Below are 23,402 nucleotides of genomic sequence, written 5' to 3'. Positions count from 1 at the left end.
CTGCTCCCAATTCTGCCACTAATGGGGGTGCCATGCTAGAGTGGGACAGGAGGAGACCAAACGCTCTTTCCCAGCCCTAAGAATGTATGATTCAATGAATCCCAAAACACACTCTGAAGGACCAGTAAAGACAAAGGACAGCATAAAAGGGAGAGTTGCCATGGTTTTGCTTTAAAAACCAAATCTCAGGGGACAAAGGGAGGTCAATTCAAACAAAGAGGAACTAGCTATTGGTGAGCAATAAAAGACAGGGAACAATCACAGTCCCAGAGAGCTGAGAAGGAAATAAATCTTCCTCTCTGCAGACAGTAGAGGAGCATGGATATGGAAGGCAGGGCACACAATCAAATGCTCTTCCTGTTGATCTATCTCATGCTTTTCCTTCTTATAGGGAAGAGCTCAACTGGGGATGAGGGTGAAACTTTATCTTTAAACAAGAAAAAGTGAGATGACAACTCATCTGTATAACCAAACTAATATCTCTAAGGCTACCTGATGCACCAAAGAGAAAGAGAGAGAGAGCACTACCTTGGCATCCAGAGCAGGGGTGTACTGGTGCCAGCTTGTAGCCAATTGTTAAATGCTCAGAGTGAACCATTAGCACTGTGGAAATCAGCAGATTACATAAATCAGGCTTGATTTATATTTTGGTGATTGTCTAGATTTAAGAAAGTGATGGAAAGGGGCAGCTAGGTGGTGCAGTGGATAGAGCACTGGCCCTGAAGTCAGGAGGACCTGAGTTCAAATCTGACCTCAGACCAAACACTTGACATGTACCAGCTGTGTGACCTTGGGCAAGTCACTTAACCCCGACTGCCTCACTAAAAAATACAAAACAAAACAAAAAAAGAAAGTGATGGAGAAAATGTTAATAATAATGCAGATGAAATTTAAAATTGTGTCACATGTACATTTTTCTTGAAGAGCTGGTTGTTAAACATTTACCAACACACTCTGATTAGGAGGAAGTAGGCTTACATCCTGGCTCTTCCACTTACTACCTGTGTGACCTCCAGCAAGTCACTTAACCTTCCTAGGCCTCAGTTTCTTCCTCTGTAAAATGAGGGGCTTGGACCACATGGTCTCTGAGTTCTTTTCCAGCTCTAGGCCTATAATGCCGTGGTCCTAAGTCTCCCCGGGCCTCAGTCTTCTCCATAAAATCAAGGAGCTGGACCAGATTCTCTCCAAAGTCTCTTCTATCTCGAAATCTGTAACCAGTGACTTTTTATTTCCTACTAGAGAACAAGTAAAAAGGACTTGCAAGGTCTTTATAAAGGACTCCACTTCCACATACCACCAGGAAAAGGAAAACAAAGGTTTGAACAATCTGGCAATGTCCCTTCAATAAAGGGACAAACCCACAAATCCTCTTTATCGCCGTTTTAGGTTAGACATCAGCAGTCTTCTGTGCGAGACTGAGACATCCTGGACCATTACAGAAAGAAGAGAAAGCCGTGGTAAGGGAGCAGGCAGATGTGAGGGAAATGAGCCGACTCCTCCATAGATGGCCTTTGTACCTAAGCTTTCATTTCTCTCCTAGCAAGCTGAGTAGGAGCTCTTACTGGGCTGTTAAGTAGCATTTATTTAGTCTGATCCTTTGCTTGTCCTGAAATCACAGGTAAATGTTAAGAAACAACCTCAGGAGCTGTCAGTGAGGGGGAATCAATGTAACAACATTCCTGAAAATGGCTGCTGCTGTTTGTCCTTCGTTGTTGAAGAGGACCATGACATTGGGAAGGTGATGCCATGATGTGCAAGTGAATCAGATTTAAGTGAGGGAGCGCTGTGCAAAGTCACCAGGCTTACTTTGTCCTCTGGAGCCATCTGGGCCTAGTGGAGAGATACAGATCAGGATGAGTGGAGATGGCCCTGGATGCCATGGGGGTCCTCGGACTTTTTAAGCTAAGGCCTTTAACAGGTCTCAGTTTGATTGAGGCAGCCCCTGTTCAGTGATTAAGGCTAGGGAAGAAATGAGGCAGAGAATGACTTCTTTATCTAGTCAAAAAAAAAATTAATCTGGGAGGGGAAGACCCTCAGGATCACACAGCTAGTAAGTGAAAATAGCAAGTGTGAACTTGATCACTGTGAGAGGGAAAATCACTTCAGAGAGTGTGTGTGTGTGTGTGTGTGTGTGTGTCTGTGTGTAAAAAGAAAAGGAGGGAAGGAGGAAGGAGAGAGAGAGAAGAGGGAGAGAAAGTAAAAAGAGGAAGGAGAGAGAGAAAGGGAAGAGAGAGAAGAGGGAGGAAGAGGGGGAGAGAAGGAGAGAGACAGAGACAGAGAGAGAGAGAGGAGAGGGAGTGAAGGAAGGAGAGAGAGAGAGAAAAGAGGGACAGAGACAGACAGATGAACAGAAGAGAAGCCAAATTCATCCTTCCTGAAGCTTATACAGCTTTATCTATTGTCATTCCTCAATTGCAAATCAAGTCATCCTCATTGTCCCAGCTCTACCAACATCTGACCGAATGACCAGCCTGTCAAACAGGTAATGGCCCCACATACAGCGGACAATTGAGCTTAGAAGCAAGAGCGTAATAAGCAGGAGTCTAATGAATAATTTTGCTAGGATTCAATAAATATCACTTTGGTATTTTAGAAGAGCAACTACCATCAGTTCAATAAATGTATTAGTTACTCAGTTGAGAAGAGCTCCCATCGGAGCTGCTGACTACAACATAGTCGGGTATGATGTAGACACCTAAGGATAACATGCTTTTTCACATATCCATGCCAGCAATTTAAATGCCTTCATGGGAGTGGCTTTAATCGCATAGGGATCCTATACATTTCCTAATTTAATATTGGAACTCCTTGACAACGGATTATTAAATCATTTTGGTCCATTTGCCTTAGTAGAGGTACAGGAAATCTGTTACTTTGGTTCACAGACAGGATCACACTTCTTCAGCTGAAAGGGACTCAGAGACCATTTAGTCAAGTCTCTCATTTTAGAGAGGAGAAAACTGAGAACCAGGAAGGTGAAATTATTTGCTTGACAACACATGTAGCAAGCATTAAAGCAGGATTTGAACCTGGATCCTACATCTAGGGTTAGATTGCTAGAGTCACTCACCTGACAACAGCTAGCACCTACTGTGATAAGTATACTGTACTAGGCAGGAAGAGATGTAAAGTTTAGATAAGGTATGACCCAGGCTGGCCCCTCACAGAGATTACAGTCTAGAAAAAAGAATAATCTACAAAAAGATAACTAAAATACAAAATAATGCACAATGGATGTGTCAAAAAGGTATAAAACAAGGTGCTCTGTGATGTCCTAGGGTCACTGTTATTTTGTCTTTCTTTTGGCAGTGACTATGAAACCCATAATAAGTATTATTTGGATAGGGAGGCCGTGGCAAGAACACTGAGTTTGGAGGTAGAAGGCCAGGCATTCGAATCTGGGCTCTACCACTCGCCCTCTGTGGGACTTTGGATAAATCATGTGTAACCCCACTAGACCTTTGCCTGTTTCTTCTTAATAATATGAGAGGTTTAGACAAAATGGCCCCCAAGGTCCCTTTCAGCTTTAAATCTATGGTCCCATGATAATATCATTAGGGATTTGTGATTTTGTCAGGGTGAAAATTTCCCTCCTAGGAGGGGGCTCTTCCCCCCAGAGCAGACCAAAAACAGTCAGGGATTTATTAGGTAAGTTGCTAGGGAATTGCCCAAGTCATCAAAGTGAAGTGATCTGCCCAGGATCCCACAGGATGTGAATTTTCCAAGCCTGGGTCTTGGTCTCCTTTACCATGCTGCCTGAGCCCTGGACTGGAAATGAAGTTTTCTATAAATCATGAGAAGAGAGTGAGTCTGGGTGCTCAGGGGAGAAGCTTTTGTCCTAGCAGACTCTAAGAGAATCCTGATGGCCCAAAGGAGATCAGCTGTCTGAACGACAACCAGAGTGTCACTTTCAGGCACTGCAGTAAATCTGACCCAAATATCCTTCCTGGATGAAGGAAATTGACATTCCTTTCATGGAACCCAGAGGCAAAGTTGAACCTACGCTGAGTGAACCAACATGTCACTGTGAGAGTCAACTTCAGACTTTGAAATTAATACCACTACTACCAACAACAACTATTACTACTACTACTACTTACTACTACTACTACTACTACTACTACTACTACTACTACTATCAACTACTACTATTACTACTATACTACTACTACTTACTACTAGTAGTACTACCAACTACTACTACTACTACCAACAACTACTATTACTGCTACTATTACCACTATACTACTACTACTACTACTACTATCAACTACTACTATTACTACTATACTACTACTACTTACTACTACTAGTACTACTACTACCAACAACTACTATTACTGCTACTATTACTACTATACTACTAGTACCACCACCACCACCACCACCCAATTGGATGACCTTGTACAAATCACTTCCCCTCTATGGCCCTCGGTGATAGAATGCATGGGCTGGACTAAATGATCTCTAAGGTCCTTTCTGGCTCTCAAAGACATGATTCTGTGACTGTCTGGAGCCCTCACTCAGGCTCTGGGCCTTTTGTCTTCTGATCTCCCCACCCCCCAAGGGCCTGTATGCAATTAAGAGCCAAGAGGAAAGGGCAGAGAGACATTAGTTTTATTTATAGACTAGGATCATCTCTTCCTTCGCTCTCCCCCAACCTCCACCTGCTGGAACCTCAGCTTTGATGGACACAGAGACACTTACTGCAGGCCCCACAGGTGAAGCAGCTGTCATGGTAGAGGTTCCCCATTGCTTGGCAGGCTTGGTTGGCTCCAAAGACGCCCTTATTGCATTTCACACACGCTCCTAGAAGGGAAAAAGGGAACAAGACACCATCAGGGAGGGAAATCAAAGAGAAGCAGCATTACAAGACTCTCTTCATCGTTAATGGGCCAACTGTTAACAAGTCCAGGGGATTCTTCCTCTGCATCCATCCCCTGTACTCTACTCTTCACAGTCACCAGGGGCTAGTCCAAATGATCACTACCTGATACCTCGATTATTGCAGCAGACTAACCTGTCTTACTCCCCACCCCTCACTCTCTGACCTGATCAAACTGTGCTCTCCGTTCCTCCTAGACAATACACCATTGCCCGTCTCCGTGCCTTTGTACTGGCTGGCCCTCATGTCAACAACGCACATCCTCCTTACCTCTGCCTCACAGAGTCTCTCTCTTCCTTTATGATGCAACTCAGGCACCATCTTCTACCTGAAGTTTTACCTGATTCCCCCCACCTGCTAATGCCCTCTACTCAAACTGGCTTGAATTTAATTACTTTGTACAGATTGTAAAATTAGCTATACATAGATGTATATATACACACATACATATACACATATGTATATGTACAATCAATCTTCAACATTTGAGCATTTAACTTTCGCAACTTCAAGCATTTTCTAATGGAATATTACAGTTCTTCATGGTCAAAGAACCTCTCCCTGCCATTTTCCATAGGTTCAATGTATCAGTATTCACTTTTTTGACTTTCATGCCATTTTCTATGAACATTATACTTGTGAAAGTTGTATATGTGTAGTATATGTATTTTTCTCCCCCATTAGGACATAAACTCCTTGAGAACAAGGACTATTTTGTTCTTCGTACTTTTAGCCTCAGCATTGAGCACAGTGTCTGGCTCATAGTAGGCACTTAATATATACTTTTTGATTGAGTCCAACTCACTACCAGTGTTGTAGACTGTGTCTTTAAGATTTAATTAGATAGCACACACCTTCCTGGGGGATATGAGGATACATCATGATTCAGAGCAACTGGAGACGTCTTTCCATTTCTTAGTGTTTATCTACACAGGAAGAGAATTCTCCTTGACCTAATGCCAACTGTTTAAACATGTGGGTGCTGAGAGCTCCCAGGAATTTAATGAAGGATTTCCTAGAACTGCATTTCTTTTGGAAATGTCATGGCCCCATCATCTTGTTAACTTTGAAATTTACTGAGCTCCAAAGCACAACGTTGATGAAGCTGAATGCTCTATCCTCTTCAACCCCCAGATTGAAAGCTTGGTTATCTCAGCCAATGAATTGGTTTGGGAGAAGAGATGAATGGAACTGTATAGATGGGGGGGGCGGGGGGAAACAATCAACAAGCATTTACTGACTGACTGCTAGGCACACTGCTGGTTTTATAACACCAAAAGATACTCCTTTTTTGTACACGTAGAGAACAAAGTTCCATGAAGCTGATAGAAGGAAGCATGTTACCCTGTACCTACTCTCTTCAAGCTGGAGTAGATAGGGTGCTCCCCATTGCTGTGACATGGATCAAAGGTAATGTGGTTCCTCTTTGCCTGAGAATTATGGCATTCAAGGACATCTACAATCAATCAAGGAAACAAGCCGAACCAGGAGAACACTGTACACAGTAACAGCAATATTGTATAATGATCAACTGTGAATGACTTAGCTACTCTCAGCAATACAAGACAACTCCAAAGGACTTATGATGAAAAGTGCTATCCACCTCCAGAGAAAGAACTGATGAAGTCTGAATGTAGATTGAAGCATACTTTTTAAACTTTCTTTATTTTTTTTTCCTTTTTTTTTGGTCTGTTTGCTTTCACAACATGACTAACGTGGAAATATGTTCCTTCTCAATGAGAGGGGGAAGGGAGGGAGAGAGAGAATTTGGAACTAAAATCTTTTTTAATGACTGTTTAAAATTGTTTACATGTAATTGGGGAAAAAATAAAATAGTTTTAGGAAATAAAAAAATACAATAATTGACAAGCATTTATCAAGAACCAATTACATGTTAGCCACTGTGTTCAGCACTGGGGATACAAAAACAAATATGACATAATTCCTGCCCTTAGGGTGCTCACCTTCTATTGGGGGGAAACAATGTGTACACATAAGTATATACAAAGTATATAAAAGCTCACATATGAGAGGTAGTGTGGAATTATGGGTAGAGAGCTAGCCTTAGAACCAGGAAGACCTTGGTTCAAATCCTGCCTCTGACACATACTGAGTGTGTGACCTCTGGGAAATTCTCTGAGACTTTATTATTGCAAAGAAAATATCATTCAAAGAAGGTGTCAATCTGCACTGGAAGAGGGAGTTTCCTCATCCTGGACTTCGTAGTATCAATGAAATCTGATATCTGGTCCCTATCTCCACACAAAGTGATCGATGATTTTGGTGAGGGGGCAGTAGCAGCTGGGAGGGTGAAGGGTGGTGGCTGATCAGGAAAGGCTTCCTCTGCAGGAAGACATGCTTAAGCTAATCTCTGAGGGAAGGTAGGGATTCCAACCTTGTTCCAACATACCTTACCTGCTGAATTTCACCATCTTCCCCTCCACGCATCCTCCACTGTGGCCCAACTAGACATCTAGCTGGTTGCCCAACTGAACACCCCATCTCCCCCTTACACACCCCATCTCCCCCTTACACACATCCACATGGGCCATGCTCCTGTGCCTGGAATACCTTCTCTCTTCATTTCTGCCTTGCAGAATCTCTTATCTTCCTCCAAGGCTTGGCTCCTAAGCTTCAAGGCTTCCTCCCTCTAGCCTTTTGTTTGTTTGTTTCCTCCTCAGAATCCCCAGAGTTCTTTGTCTGCTCTCTTCTTTGCCCCATCCTTCTCTAGCTGATGTTATTCTTATCACCACACACAAATCATATCCCATGAAGTAGAACATAAGCCACCTGAGGAGACTATTTCCTTTTTCATATTCATATCCCCAACACCTAGGACAGTTCCTTGTATACAGAAGGCACTTAATGAAAGTTTGCTGAATTGAAATAAGTTCTTTACGCTATTCCTGAGCCAAAGAAACACACTCATTTGGGGTTTCATGTTTTACTTTAACAAGTGTCATCCTTAATACTATTAGCCCTGGGGGAGGCCTGAGCATGGCAGTGGGAGGGAATAGGGAATGTTCCAAGATGTTACCAAGACGGCAGAAGGTGATCTCAACATAAAGGTGTTTTAAGGTTAAAATGAGAGAACGTGTGGCACAGGGCTAGAGAGAAACCCTCTGAGTCAGAAGGATATCAGTTCAAGTCTTGTCTCTGACATATCCTAGCTGAGTTACCTTGGGTAAGTCCCTTAGCTTTTCAGTGCCACAGGCAACATTCTAAGAGTGTAAAGTTGGAGATCAGGTGCTGTTTTATGATCTGTGAGATAGGAGAACTAGTGCCCCCAACTCAGTCCTGAACCTCCTCCCCAGAGACACTTCTGTCCTCGGTTCCTTAGTCACTCTTTGCCCTGGGGGATGATGAAGGTAACTCTGTTGGCAGCTACTAAAATAAACTCAGACCAGAAAAGACATAAAATTGGAAGAAGAAATTAATGACAAGAGCTAGTTTCTTATTATACCCACCTATTCACCTCCATGTACAATCCAACACCATTATTCCCACTATTTAACTATATAATTCCAAGCTTAGTCATTATAGAAATATATTTCACAAATAGGTGAGCAACTGAGGCCAGTCATTTGTCACACGAACAGAGAGTCCCTCTTTCCACAAACCCAGAGGAGGGACGGTCTTCCTAGATAAACTAATTGACCAAAATAATACAGGGAAGGGATCCAGACATTGAGATAAAAAATGTCAGTCAGCAGCCACCCCTGCCTTAGGCTGAGATTGCTCACCAAAAGAGGCATATAAATAAATAATATGAGTCAATTCCACTGGTGTGAAATTGAAATCTGGACTTGCTTTGCTCAAGTTAGTGGGAATAAAATGATATTAAACTCCTCCACCAAAACACATGGATATTACATTGCTAAGGACATCTGAATTTTCAAATAACTTCTCCTTTTGACCCCTGTGGTAAGGAGATTTAGGGCCAGAAGGGACATTGGTGAGATCAGTCCAATCTTCTCAATTTACCAGTAAAGAAACTGAGACCATAAAAGTTAAGTGATTTGCCCAAGGTCACACAAATAGTAAATAGTAGAACCGGGACTCAAACCCACATCCTCTGACTCAAATCCTTTGGACAAGTCACCTCCATGGGCCTCAGTTTATTGCTGTAGTAAAAATGAGGGGGTTGGACAACATGGCCATGAGATCCCTTCTAACTCTCAACAATCCTACAAGGACCACAGATCCACTATGCTCCTCATTTAGGCCTAGATTCTCATGATGCTTACCTCAATTTTATCTCCATAATTTAGACTTTCCTCTCATGTACCTACCACAAGCTTCTTCCTACCAGACTGCTATTACTTTCAAGCCTCTCCCTGACCTCATGCCCTGCATGAACCATCTATGATGTTCGAGCACTTTCCCCCACCATCCTGGCTATACTCTATGGTTAGAATAATGTTTATAATAGCACTGGGGAGGGGAGAGATAATAATAATAATAATAACTTACAGTATACTTTAAGGTTTGTGAAATGCTTTTATCTATCTCATTCTAGCCTCACAACAACCCTGTGAGGAATAATATCCCCATTTTACAGATGAGAAAACTGAAGAAACACAGATACCTATTAGTTGTGTGACCAAGAGAGACTTACCAAAGATTATAAAGCTAATAAATGTCTAAGTTTCTTCATATGTAAAATTGGAGGGGTAGGAGAATATAGGCAAGTCATTTCACCTCTCCAGGTCTCAATTTTCTCATCTGTAAAATAAAGATGAGGTGGGAATTGGAGTTCCAAGGTCTCTTGTAGTTTCTAGATTCCATGACTTGAGGACAGTATTTGTGCTTAGCTACACAGTCTCAAATGCTAAACAGAGGGCTAGGCACCCTTTGGGGATTTAAATATCCACAGGTGAGTATAGGTTCAATAATAAGAAATGTTGGGGGTGGGGGTGGGGGGAAATCACCAAACTGCTTTGTGAAATTCTATTTTGTCTCCATAATTTAGATTTTACTCTGGTGTACCTAGAGGCAGCTAAGTGGTGCAGTGAATACAGCACTGGACCCGGAGTCAGGAAGACCTGAGTTCAAATCCAGCCTCAAACACTTGCTAGCTGTATGACCTTGGGCAAATCATTTAACCTTGTTTGCCTCAGTTCTCTCATCTGTAAAATGAGCTAGAAAAGGGAATGGCAAACAACTACTCTAGTATCTTTGCCAAGAAAACCCAAAATGGGGCCATGAAGAGTCAGATACAACTGAAACAACTGAACAAAAACTGATGTGCCTAGAATGATGAAGACTTAACATATGAATCCTACCTTTGACATGAGCTGCGTGATCTTAGATGGGTCACTTAACCTCGTAGCCTCTGTTTTGCTAGGTGTAAAATGGGGATGATAATACCTGCAGTACCTACCTCACAGGGCTCTGTGAAAGTCAAATGAGATAAAGTGCTTTGCCAACTTTAAAGGTTCATAGGCATTGTGCAATGACTAATATTGATAAACTTAACCCTTCCCAGCAATACAAGGATCTAAGACATCTCCAAAGGCCTCATGATGGAAAATGCTAGCCACATCCAAAGAAGGAACTATGGAGTTTGAATTGCTATTGTTTTTTCTCTTCTGTTGAGTTTTGTTTCCTCTTTCTGGTGGTTCCTCCTATTGGTTCTAATTTTTACTTACAACATCACTAATGTGAAAATATGTTTAATAGGAATGTATATGTATAGCCTATATCAGATTGTGCTCTGTCTTGGGGAGGGTGGTGGGGAGGAAGGGGAAGAAAAATTTTAAACTCAAAAGCATATAGAAATGATTGTTGATAAATAAAAATAAATTAATAAAAACATTTTTAAAATTTTTAAAAAAGGTTCATAGGTTAGTTATTAGCATTATTACTGTCTGTCATTAAAACACATCCACTTAATGCCTTAGAAAAATCTAAGATTCTGGTTCCCTATCCTATAAAAAGAGCTAGTTTTACTACGGAGGCTGGTAAAGAACTAGGGTGAAAGGGTCTGAGAGGGACTTGAGGGTGCTGGGTCTGAGAGGCTCTAGGATTGAAGAAGGCCGGGATTCAAATTCTGACTCTACCACTTTAGAGCAGTCACTCACCTTTGATCATCAGTTTCTTGCTCCCTAAAATGAAGGGCTTAGACCAGCCAAATGACTCTACAAGTGTCAGCCTGAGGGCTCTAGGTCTAGGAATACCTTAGTTCAAACCCTGACTCTGTCACTTACTATGTGATTCTGGGCTAGTCACATTTGTAGGAGTAGGGGGCATTGGATTCTGTGGTTCTTGACTAAATATATGATCTTATTACCTATTTGAGAAACTGAGCGGTTTAGAGAGACAAAAGAGAGAGGAGCTATCTTGGCAATACAACGAAAAAGGCAAAAAATGGACCTCAGCTCTTATCCATTATACCTGTGGGGTTCCTCAGACACCAGAGGTACTTCTGGGGCAGGTGACACTCGGAAAGGGTTTGCCTGTTTTCCTGACAACAACAGTGGCCACACCATGAGAAAATTGCCAGCATTATTAGTCGAAGAGGCAGCTGGACGGCGTAATGGATAGAGCACCAGGCCTGGAGTCAGGAAGACCAGAGTTCAAATCTGGCCTGAGACACTTACCAGCTCGTGACTCTGGGCAAGTCATTTAACCCTGTTTTCCTCAGTTTCCTCATCTGTAAAATGAGCTAGAGAAGGAAATGGCAAACCACTCTAGTATCTGGGTCGTGAAGAGTCAGAAAGGACTAAATAATAATAACTAAATAAACAACAAAAATAGTCTAAGAATGAGCTGGGAATTTGGGGAGAAGCAGCTCATCCTTTTTTCATCCCTGCCCCCCAGTCAATTACCATCCTCTCCTTCCCAGCAAGGCTGGGAGACATTGTATGGGTACAAGCTATAATTCTACCAAGAAGCACTATTCCACTGCCTCTGCCAGTGAGAGGTTATTTGAGAGAGCCGGTGGGTCTGCCATCAACAGCAAATGTAGATCCTTGCTGAATCCCTGATTGCAATTCTGGGAGCCCTAAGTCAGGCAATGTGGTTCCCCACCCCCCGTTCCCTTGTTCTGGGATTGGTCCATCATTAATGGCCTCAATTTCAGCCATAGGAATGAAGGAATGAGTGTGTGAGTGTGTGTGTGTGTGTGTGTGTGTGTGTGACAGAGAGACAGAAAAAACCAGACAGAAATAGAGAGATAGAGATACAGAAAAAGAGACGCAGCAAGAGAGACACAAAGAAAGCACAGCCAGTTCTTTGCCTACCCTCTTTTCCCTAACCTAGAAGAAAGCCCTCAGGGAAGAAAGACAACAGAAGTTCACCGTAAACCAAATAAGATGTGGCTGAGAGCTCACTGGAAAACCCTGGGCTGTAAGACTTGTTTACATTCATGCAACATTTTACAGGTACAAAGGGTGATCATTCACCTTATCTCATTAACCGAGAAGTCAGAATAATCCTCTGTCTGTACCCAGGGCCTCCATCAGAGGCACTCCTAGGGTCAAGAATATGTGTAGATTTCAAAAATTAAAAAAAGATTGATATTCACAAAATTGTTGGGAAGGAAGGATTGGCTCATTTGTATGCTCTAAAGCTAGATTGGGGCACAGTGGAAAGAAGTCTGGGTTTAGAGTCTTGAGGATCTGGATTCTAATTCTGGCTCTGCCTCTTACTACCTGTGTACCCTTGGGCAGATGATTGTCCCTCTCTGGGCCTCAGTTTCCTCATCTGTGAACATAGGGAGGGGGAGAAATTAATAGAATAGATGACCTCAGAGGTCCCATCCAATAGGCAAGTACCTGGCATTTCCCCAAGGACCTGGACAAGAGGTTCCTTCCTTCTCCTTCCACCCAATCTAAAAGATGAAGACATGGAGGCACAGAGTGGAATATGATTATCTAAGCTAGCCAGTGATGAATCTGAGGCAGAAACCCAGGCCTCTGTCTCCCAACTGGGGCTTCAGAAGACTCCCAGGCAGAGAAGAATCAGGACATGGTTTCAACTAGGGACCTCAGTTTTCTTTCCATTTATTTTTTATTTTCAAATATCTTATTGATGTTTTTAAAAAAAAGATCATTGTCACACATAAAAAAATAAATCTTTGTTACTGCCTTTGTAACAATGATAGAAAGTTTAGCCAAACCAATCAGCCCATTGGTCGTGTCTGAAAATGCATGCCTCTTTCTGCCCCATAGCCACCACTTCTCTGCTGGGAGACCAGAGGCATGTTTCACTTCACCATCAGTCCTTGGATTCCCATCACAATTGGCTGCTGCACTAAGCAGAGTTCTAATGTCTTTGACGTTACTGTGGTCATTATATAAATTGCTTTGCTGGTTTTGTGTACACGTCTTCCAAGGCCTCAGATTTCCCTTTGAAAACTCACTGAACAAGTGTGTTCCATCTTCGGGCAAGAGCCACTCACTCATTAAGTGGCCCCCAAGTATCACCTCTGAGTAGGGTTCAGCACCATGGCTAGTGCCAGACCTTTCCCTCCCTGGGGCAAAATGTAAATCCATAGCCCCTTCTGCCTCAGGGGGTCAGGAAGACTTGGCTACACATGCTAGATGCATGACCCAACTTCTCAGAGGCTCAGACAATTCTCAGACTAGAAACTGCACAACAGTTGCTGACTTGCATTTGGTAGAGTGAGTTTCTAGGGCAGCTAGGTGGTGCAGTGAATAGAGGACTGGACCTAGAATCAGGAAGACTTGAGTTCAAATCTAACCTCCGGCACCTCTGAGCTGTGTGGCCCTGGGCAAGTCACTTAACCCTGTTTGCCTCAGTTTCCTCATCTGTCAAATAAGCTGGAGAAGGAAATGAAACCACTCCAGTATCTCTGCCAAGAAAACCCAAATGGGGTCACGAAGAGTTGGACACGACTGAAATGACTGAACAAGAGTAAGTTTCTGCACTAGAAGCCACCTAAACCAGTGGAATCACAGCTTCGATTAAAAAACAATTATATTGAAGTCCTACTCAGGGGCCCCATGGACTTGGAGATAACTAGGATTTGCCAAGGTTATACCAGGGTAGTACAAGAGCCGACAGCTGGAAAGGCTTCAAGGTGATAAAGGGCCCTTCAGAGCCCTATCTGGCAGTTCTTTCAGCTCTGCTGTAAAAATATGGTGGGCACTCAGGGTCACAAGAACATAGAGCTACAACTAGAAAGGCCCGTGGAAGTCAATCCAGGCCAGTCCCCTCATTTGACAGATGAGAAAACTGAGGCTAAGGGGTTAGGCAGTTTGCCAAAGATTTCAACAGGTAATGTCAGAAGTTTGATTTGAACCCAGGACCCCTGACCTCTCCAAGGAGTCCACATCCTCCAGTGCTGCGCAACGGTTTGACCAAAAAGGAGTATTCTGGCAAGCAACTGAATGTTGCCCATCCCAATCTTCCACTCCTGCTCTAACCCCAGATGAGCTTTCTATGGGTCACACATGGGCCTCATCCAGTCTGGAGGGATGGTTATTTTTGGCCACCTCTTCCCACTTCCTGTCTCATGACTGTCTCCCTAGCCTCAGGTGAGGGCCACTGACCACACAGGATAATTGAGTCTCTTGGCAATCTTTCTAGACCCAGAGAAAAGGAAGTAGGAATGACTAACTTGATGGGGAGAGAGTGGAAATGAGGGATATGGCATAAGGCCAGAAGAGGGGCACTGGGGAAAGGCTTGAGACGTTGACAACATCCTGGCACTCCAATGGATAAAATCAGTGACAAACTGAATAAGCTTTGGGTTTTTTTTTTCTTTTCAGCATTCAAGGTCAAGTCTAAGGGATTATACTGTTTGGCCTCCTTCTGGACATCCGATATCCAAAAGCAGAAGCCAAATTGAACTCTCTGTAAGAGGTCTTGGAAAGATCTTAGTGAAACTGGATGCAGAAATGGGCCCACTATGGCTTGGCACCAAGGGACATTCTTCCTCCCTTCCACGCCCTAACCCTGTTTGTCCACAATGCTAAAAATAACATGAACAGGAAAGGACTTAGCAAAAATGCTTATTCCTTATGATGCTGGGCACTTGACCAATGCAAACAGGGAGAAAAACTATCATCTACCACCCCCTCCCATGATGCCCTTAGAGAAAAGCTTAACCTCATATGCTGCCCCTCCCACTTCTGTTCTCTTTCCCTCATGCCCTAATTTTTTTAAATTACATTAACAAAATTGAACTTTATGCAATCATAATGGCCATGCTTGATCCCAAAGATGAGCTGAGAAAATGCACCTCCCTTCTCAACTTTCACTGCAGAGCTAGAGGACTATAGGCATGGAATCTTGGATATAATTCAGGCAGTACTGTTTGGGGTGGTTTTGCTTTTATTGCCTTCTCTCTCTCTCTCTCTCTGTTACAAGGGATGGCTTATTGGGTAGAGAAAAAGAAAATTCAGAAATGAACGCAATATGAAAATAAAAAGTACTAATTCTTTAAAAATCACACAAAAATAAGTTACATGTTATCAATATCTTTTGTTTTTTACATCACAATCATTTCTGGATATATCTCTAACATATCTCCAACCCAGTGTGTCTTCCCTTGTAGCAAAGAAAAACAGTTAATAATATATCCACTTTTCTGCAACCATGATCTACTACTTCTCCAAGAAAAGGAGAGTAGTACATTTCCTTATCTATTCTCCAGGGGGATCAAGATTCGACATTACAATCAGACAGTGTTGTGCTATGTTCTAGTCTTCGTTTCCATTACTGTAGTCACTATGTATATCTTCTTGGTTTTGTTGACTTCACTCTGCTTATCAGTTCATGCAATTCTTCCCATGTTTCTCTGAATTTTTCATATTCACTATTTCTTACAGCACAATCAAATTCCATTATGTTCTCATGCCACAATTTGTTCAGCCATTCCCCAATAGATGGGAACTTACTTGTTTCTAATTCTTTGCTAACACCAAAAGTGTTATTTTAAACATTTTGCTCTAAAAATGGGGCCTTTCCTTTTCTCTCCACTTCCTTGGGATATATACCTAGCAGTGGGATCTCTGATTTAAAGGGTTTAAAAAAAAAGACCCAACACACATTTAAAGTGGTTTTTACCTTATGCCTGAACCACAAAGGAAGTTTTTGAGGTCATTTGCCTTATGGGGTAACAATACCCATCTGCTTTCATCACTCCAAATACCCAGTTCAAACAAATACTTATGACTAGATTACAAGATTTGAAACTAAAAAGCACTTTAGTGATCATCTAGTCTAATCCCATTTTACAGGGGAGGAAACTGAGGCACGGAAAGAAGTGACTTACACCAAGTCACCTGGATAGTAGCTAGCAAGCGGCAGAGTTAAGATTTTAACCTAGACCTGGACTGAATCCAGTGAAAGCACTGCCACTTCATAAAGGCTGAAATGGAAGTTCCTTGTATAAGCATTTCATAACGTATGTAACCCAATGGTGTGTGGGCACTGAAATCTTGGGGTTTGCCTGAAATTCCAAGGGAAGACTCTGTACCCAGCACCCTTCAATACCTTCCAGGCAATCCCTACCTCCCCATGCCATCTATTAAAACCAAAAGGGTTTCATTTTTTCTTTGTATTCCCATGGCATATAGTAGGTGCTTAATGATGTTTGCTGGTTTAGAGAAAGCTTCCGAGGGGTAGATTTAATATCAGTGTAAGGAAATGAATGGCACTGGGCTGTCCTGGGAGTTAGTGAGGGGCCTCCTTCCTGGAGGAACCGGATGACTTGCAGGTGTGATGTATATTGGTAGGTGTGTCCTATACTGGCAGGTGTATCAGACTCAAATAGAAAGAGGGAAGCAAAGTCATACATACTGTTTGGCTTAAAAAACCATATGTTAACATAATCTATGTTCTACTGCATTTTTATTTATTTTGTTAAATCATTCCCAATTACATTTTAACCTGGTTAGTGCTGCGCCGGGGAGGGAAGGCAGAGTGTTTGACATCTCTGGTATAGCGGAGATTATTAGCTATGAGTTAACTCTGAAGCCTTTTCCTACTTGGGAGATCCAGTGATTCTGATTCTTAATAATAAAATAAAAGAATATTTTACATACCACAATGATCATCTTTTTGAAAACTCTGTTTTGGGCACTGGGATGAAACTATACTTAAAAATTTAGCTATGTTCTAGACGTGGAAGGCACCTTAGATATAACTGGAACATGGGTCTTAGAGCTGAAGCCCTTAGAGATAATAAAGTTCAATCCTTTCATTTTACAGATGAGGAAACTGAGCCCCAAAGAGATCAAGTGACTTTCCTGTGACTATATTGGTAGTCTGTTGCGGGGCCTAGAATCAAATCCACCACCTTTGACTAAATGTGTCTCTGGGCAGCTAGGTGGTGCAGTGGATAGGCACTGGCCCTGGAGTCAGGAGGATCTGAGTCCAAATCTGACCTTAGAAACTTGACACTTACTAGCTGTGTGACCCTGGACAAATCACTTAACCCCATTGCCTAGCCCCCCTCCCAAAAAAAATAACCCATATCTATTCCACACAAATAATTGAAAGTGGGTCGCACTGTCAATAAATAAATAAATAAATGTGTCTCTGAATGTTCAAAAGGACAAAGAGCCTGGTCCTTTTGCAAATCAGGAGTAAATTCAGAAAGAGAGGGGAGACTATAAAGATGAGTAAAGAAAACTACTTGATGGTAATTGAACATTAGAATGTCTGAGCCACGGGGAGAGAGGCACGTTTCTCTAATAAGCAAGATAAGTTAAGACCTAGAAACCTAATGTCCACATAATTCCCCCAGACCATTCAAGGCCCTCACAGATTCACTAAGGCACTTGATGTCATCAGCTTACCCAAGCTGCCAGCATTCTGCCTTGGGAGGAAATAAGCAACCTTAAAAAAGGCTGGCCTTGCAAAACCCAGACCTACAAGGTTACATCATATGTCTACATCCACAAACTTTATTTTGTACTCTGTGTGTGTGTGTGTGTGTGTGTGTGTGTGTGTGTAAAGCAATCTGGCAGAAGGCAATTTTAAAAAAATAACTATACAAGGTAAACCTGAGAGGTGGTCCACGCGAGGACAAATGATCAATTATTTTCCTAGCTAGAGTTTCAGAGACACTGTGGATACAGATGGCACTGTCCACAACTGCAGATAGTGGGAGAGACTGGCTAACCTTTACCTAATGGCCCAGTCTTAAGTTAGCAGACTTAACAACACTCTACCTTTTAAGAAGGCTCAAATTTAATTTCTTTTCCCAGCAATGTTTTGCCCAAAATAAACCCATGCCTGGAACCAGTAACAACTTAGCATCTCTTCTTTACATCCTGGCAATCTGAAAAGTTATCTGCTTTTAGTTTTTTTTAAGTATATTCTGTAACAAGAGGCCCTTTTTGAGGGTGGGAGAGGATAGATGAAAGGGTGAGGCATGGACAGCTTTTCATTTCTACATCTGGCAAAGGAAAAAAAAACTTGCTGGCAGAATAGAAAGGGTCCAGAATGAATGAAGACTGGAGACGTTGAAGAAAGAGAGTGAGTACCACCAGGCCGTGAACTTCAGAGAAAAAAAATGTTCCTGATTACCTGATTTTAATTGCCTTGACACAGGAAGGCTGGCTTCAATTTGCTTAATCACAGTAAAATTTACAATCAAAAGAGCTTTAAATTTCAAGTAATGGAGTTTGGGGGTTTTTTGTTGTGGTTGTTGTTTTTAGTATACAAAAAACTTCTGGGAGAAGGTCTTTCTGGGACTCTCAGAATCTCGGAACTCAAAAGAATCTTAGAGATCATTTAGAAGAATCTCTCGTCCAATGAGAGCCCATTGTTGTCTAATCAGTGATTGTGGATGGATGGAGGGAGGGCACCACCATCCTCCCAGTCCCTCAGGCATCCAACCTAGGAGCCATCCTGGATTCCACACTATCTCTCACCCCCCACCCCCCATATCTAAGCTGTTGCCAAGGTCTGTCGATTTCACCTTTACGTCTCTTGAATATGCCCCTTCCTCTCCTCCGACACTGCACCCCTGCCCCCCCCCCCCCGCCTCCGCCGCCCCAGTCTAATGCAGACCCTTGGCATCTCATGCCTAGATTATTACAATAATAGTGGTGCTGGCGCTGACTACCTCTCCCCCTCCACTTCACTCTCCATTCAGCAAAATGATTTTCCTAAAGTTCAGATCCGATCATGTCACCTCTTATTCAATAAACTCTAGTGCAGGGGTAAGGAACCTGCAGCTTCTAGGCCACATATGGCCTTCTAGGTCCTTGAGTGCGGCCTTTTGACTGAGTCTAAGTTTTACAGAACAAATCCTTTTATTAAGGGGATTATAGTAGGTGTTTTAAAAAAGTTGCTTGATTGCTAACCTTAAACTGCCATCTTAAAGCCCTTTGCTGTTCCTATCATGTAGACCATACATCTCTATCTTGTCCATGTGGATATGAGAAGAGATTTTCCCAGTGCTATTCTGGGAGGAATGCCATAGAGGTACAGAGAATTAGTCTACTAAATATCAAAAAAGCAAATGAGATGACTCTGATGGGGTTTTGTCACAGTAAAACACTTCTGGCTTCTCTCTGAGATCATACAGTGCTCACAAACCACCTGATTCCTGACTCGTTCTAAAATGGTGCTAGACGTCAATGCCAAGCTTACTCATTTACAGAGTATAAATAACAGCTGCCTTAAAGTTTGCAATGCACCTTATCCACACATAGGCAGCTACTTGGCACAGGGGAGAGAATACCAGGCTTGGAGTCAGGAAGATCTGAGTTCAAAAATCCAGCCTCAGACACTTCCTAGCCATGTGACCCTGGGCAAGTCACTTGTCTCGATTTTTTCTTGTGTAAAGGAAATAAGCATTTATTAAGTGCATACTATGTGTCTGGCACTGTACTACAAATAGAGTAATAGCTTCAACCTCCCAGGGCTGTCATGAGGATAAAATGAAATAATATTGGTAAAGGGCTTTGTTAAAGTGCTATATAAATGCTATTACTGTTATTATTATATCATCTCCTTCGAGCTTTATGCAACTCTGTAAAGTAGGAAAAATTATCTCCATTTTACATATAAGGAAACTGAGGCTCAGATAGTTTAAGTGACTTCCTTATGGTCACATAGCTAGTAAGCATGAGAGCCAGGATTTGAATTCCAAGTCTTTCTTATTCCAAGTCCAGCACTCTATCCATTAGAATACGTAGTCCCTAATTTAGAAATCCACTTCTCTCCCTGCTTTGAAAATCAAAATAATATAAATTTGTTTCTATTCTTCTGTACTTTGAGGCAGCAAAGCATAGTGAGTCAAGTGCAAACTTTGGAGTTCGAGGACCCAGGTTCTAATCCTGCCTCCCGTTACCTATGAGACCTTGGGCAAGTGACTTCACCTCCCCTGGGCCTCAGTTGCCTCATCTGTCAAATGAGGGGGTTGGACCAGATTGTATCTTCCAGCTTTCAACCTATGATTCCATGTTCTCTCTCTCGCGGTCCATAATTTTTTAAAGTTTACGAACAGTAGTTCAGTAAGCACATCTATGCAATTCATCTCAGCTAAGAAAAAAGAATTTCATTCTCACTTTCATAAGGGAGGTCAACTCTCACTTTTAAAGTCCAGCCTGCCCAGATCGAAGATCATTGTTCTCTGTGAAGAAGCTGAAAGAAAACTAAGAGTTGAGTCCTTCTCCTTTTTCTTTGTCCTCCACCCCAAGAGTGTGCCCCTCCGCTTCCTTTTTTGATGTTCCAGACAAAAGTTAAAAAAAAAACACCCTCTTTGTCATGGGGAGGATTTTTCGCAAACCTCAGCTCATTCTGAACTGAAGCCTTCCTGCCATTTCCAGCTCAGCTACCACTCTTTTCTATTCATCCTTGGTTGTGGACCCCACCTCCTTCCATCTTTTTTCCATGTCCTGTTCTGTCCTAGCTCCAAGAGTTCTCTGGACCCTCTGTGGCCACAATGATTTCTTTGAACTCTGTCCTGTCTTCATGGGATTATTTGAGACTGGATAGCTAGAATTCCATTCTTTTTTTTTTTTAAGCATCTCACATGCTCTTAAATCATGTTACCTTTTTGAGTATCTGAGAGAGGATCACACCAAACTGGGAAATCTGTCTTCCTGAAGGCTAGGGAACATGCCTGACTATGCCCAGAGTGCCCCTTCCTCTACTCCTACCAACTCTCAGATAACACAGTCATTTCCCTAGGGTTCCTGTCACTTCCACTTTGCCAGGCAGTTTTTTTTTTTTTAATTATTATATTTTAATAGACAGGAAATGACTAGTTACCAAATTGGGAGTCATTTCTGAATCAGTTCTCTGGGTACAGTCAGACCACTGACCAGTTAGAGGAAAGATCAAAATCAATACAGAACTGGAAGAATGAATAAAATGAGAAGATAGAGTGTGCCATTGAGGCAATTCCAGCCTGAACTATTCAAACAGGCTGCTACGCTAAAAAAGAAGGGAAATAGATAAGAAGACAGACGTCAACACAAACTACCACTACAGGAAAGTCTGTTAAAACGGAGAATTCAAAAAAAAAAAACCATAATGAGAATTTATGTCTGAAACTGAACGCATTGTCTTTCTCCTAAAATATTTTCTTCTTCTACACTTATTGCCCGCCTAGAGGCCTCATAATAACATTTGTCTATGAGTCCCTGGGAGCAAGGACTGATTTTTGCCTTTCTTTGTATGTCCTGAACTTCACACATTGCCTGCATAGTAAGTGCTTAATAAATGTTAAATGACTGACTGACTAACAACTCTGTGAGGTAGGAAGCTAGGTGACACAGTGGATAGAGCACTGTGGCTGGAGTCAGGAAGACCTGAGTTCAAATCCAGCCTCAGACACCTACTAGCTATGTGACCCTGGGCAAGTCACTTAAGCTCTGTTTGCCTCAGTTTCTCAATTGTAAAATGGAGATAATAATAGCACCTACCTCATAGGGTTTCTGTGAGGACTAAGTCAAATATTTGTAAAATGCTTAGCAGATTACCTGACACATAGTAAACACTTAATGAGTGCTTGCTTGCTTTTTTTTCTTCCTTCTTTCCTTTCTTCCCTCCTTCCTTTCTTCCTTCCTTCCTTCCCTTTTTCTAGAACAGCATCCCAGTCATTCAGGTTTGCAATCTCCATGTTATCCTTGAGTTCTCACTCTCATTTACCCCACATGTCCAAATCAGTTGCCAAATCTCATCATTTCTACCTTCACAACACCTTTCATATACATCCTCCCATTTCTCCACTCACACGGCCACCTTTCTTGTTTAGGCCCTGGACAATTACAGTGGCCTTCTTCCTGGTCTCCCTGCCTCAAATCTCTTCCTTCTCTTCCTTCACAGTTTCCATGATGGTTTTCCTAAAGCATAGGCCTGACCCTGTCAATCCTGCCTCCATCCTTACCTAAATTCCCATGGCTCTCTATTGCCTCTACATCAAATATAAAATCCTCTGACATTTAAAGGTCTTTATAACCTCAAGGTTGTGACTGAGGTGAGAGACTAAGAGTGCAGAATGTAGTATATGTTCTTAGATGCGCTTGCTTTTTCAGTCAGCCGTATTAAGCTGTTTTTCTTTGTTACAAGGAAGGACTCAAAGACAGTGGGGGAGTATATGGGGAAATGACTGTGATAATCAAAAGGCATAAATTTAAAGTGGTGGGTGGAGAGAATGATCATCAAGCAGATATACAACGGAGTACTACCTGAGCTCCACAGGGCAAAGGTTACTAACAGGCAGAATCAGGAAAGGCTCCAGGGAAAGGACAGGCAGAATCAGGAAAGGCTCCAGGGAAAGGATGGAATTCAAGTTGGGCTTTAAAGGACAAAGGAGCAAAGATGTCAAAAGGTGGAGTTAATGTTGGAGGTGCTATGGTAAGAAAAGATCCTGTAGAGGATCACTGTAGAGGAAGCTGTGAATTAATCCTATGGTTATGGAAACAGTTTTGAATTATGCAAGAGAAATTACTAAATTGCTTACAACCTTTGACTCAGTGATCTTATCACATGGTTTATAATCCAAAGAGGCTAATGGAAGTGAGAAAAGGCCCAAATGTATGAAAGTATTCATAGGCGCGATATTTGTAACAAAAAGTCAGAAATAAAATTTGTGCCCAATAACTAGGAATGGCCAAACAAACTCTGGTACAGAAATATAATGGAATATTATTGTGTCATAAGGAATGATGGATATGAAGAATTCCGTGAAAGATAAGTAGACTTGTATGAACTAATATACAGGGAAGAAAGCAGTGTCAAAAGAATAATATGCATAACGACCACAAGAAGTAAATGAAAACACCATTTAAAGGCAATGAAACTCCGGTCAAGGACAATGAACAATGGTAGTTCCAAATTACTAAAGATAAACATACTTTCCCCCAATAACTACTGAAGTGGCGACTACCTTTTCACCTGATTAAGTGGTTTTGCTTAACCACTGATCTCCACTTCACCAATAAAGAAACTGAGGCGCTCACAGGTTGGGTATCTTGAGTCTTGTCATATAGCTAGTAAGTGTGAGAGCCAAGATTTGAGGCTGGCTCTTCCTACTTCCAAGTCAAGCATTCTATCTATTGGACTCTGTTTTAGAAGTTCA

General features: G+C 42.1%; 1 protein-coding gene across 1 annotated transcript in view; it reads right to left on the bottom strand.

The window, feature by feature from the left end:
• The window catches only part of LIMD1 (LIM domains containing 1), a 75,516-nt gene that overhangs the window by 31,579 nt on the left and 20,535 nt on the right, over positions 1–23,402 (bottom strand). The window contains exon 3 of the mRNA XM_027872438.1: positions 4,708–4,809. Coding sequence (XP_027728239.1) covers positions 4,708–4,809 — 102 coding nt within the window. The remainder of the gene's footprint in view (positions 1–4,707; positions 4,810–23,402) is intronic.

This window comes from Vombatus ursinus, unplaced genomic scaffold (assembly GCF_900497805.2).
Source record: "Vombatus ursinus unplaced genomic scaffold, bare-nosed wombat genome assembly UNPS02014799.1, whole genome shotgun sequence".
In the NCBI taxonomy this organism is placed as follows: Eukaryota; Metazoa; Chordata; class Mammalia; order Diprotodontia; family Vombatidae; genus Vombatus; species Vombatus ursinus.
The sequence above is the reverse complement of the archived record's forward strand: the minus strand, read 5'-3'. Positions and strand labels throughout refer to the sequence as shown.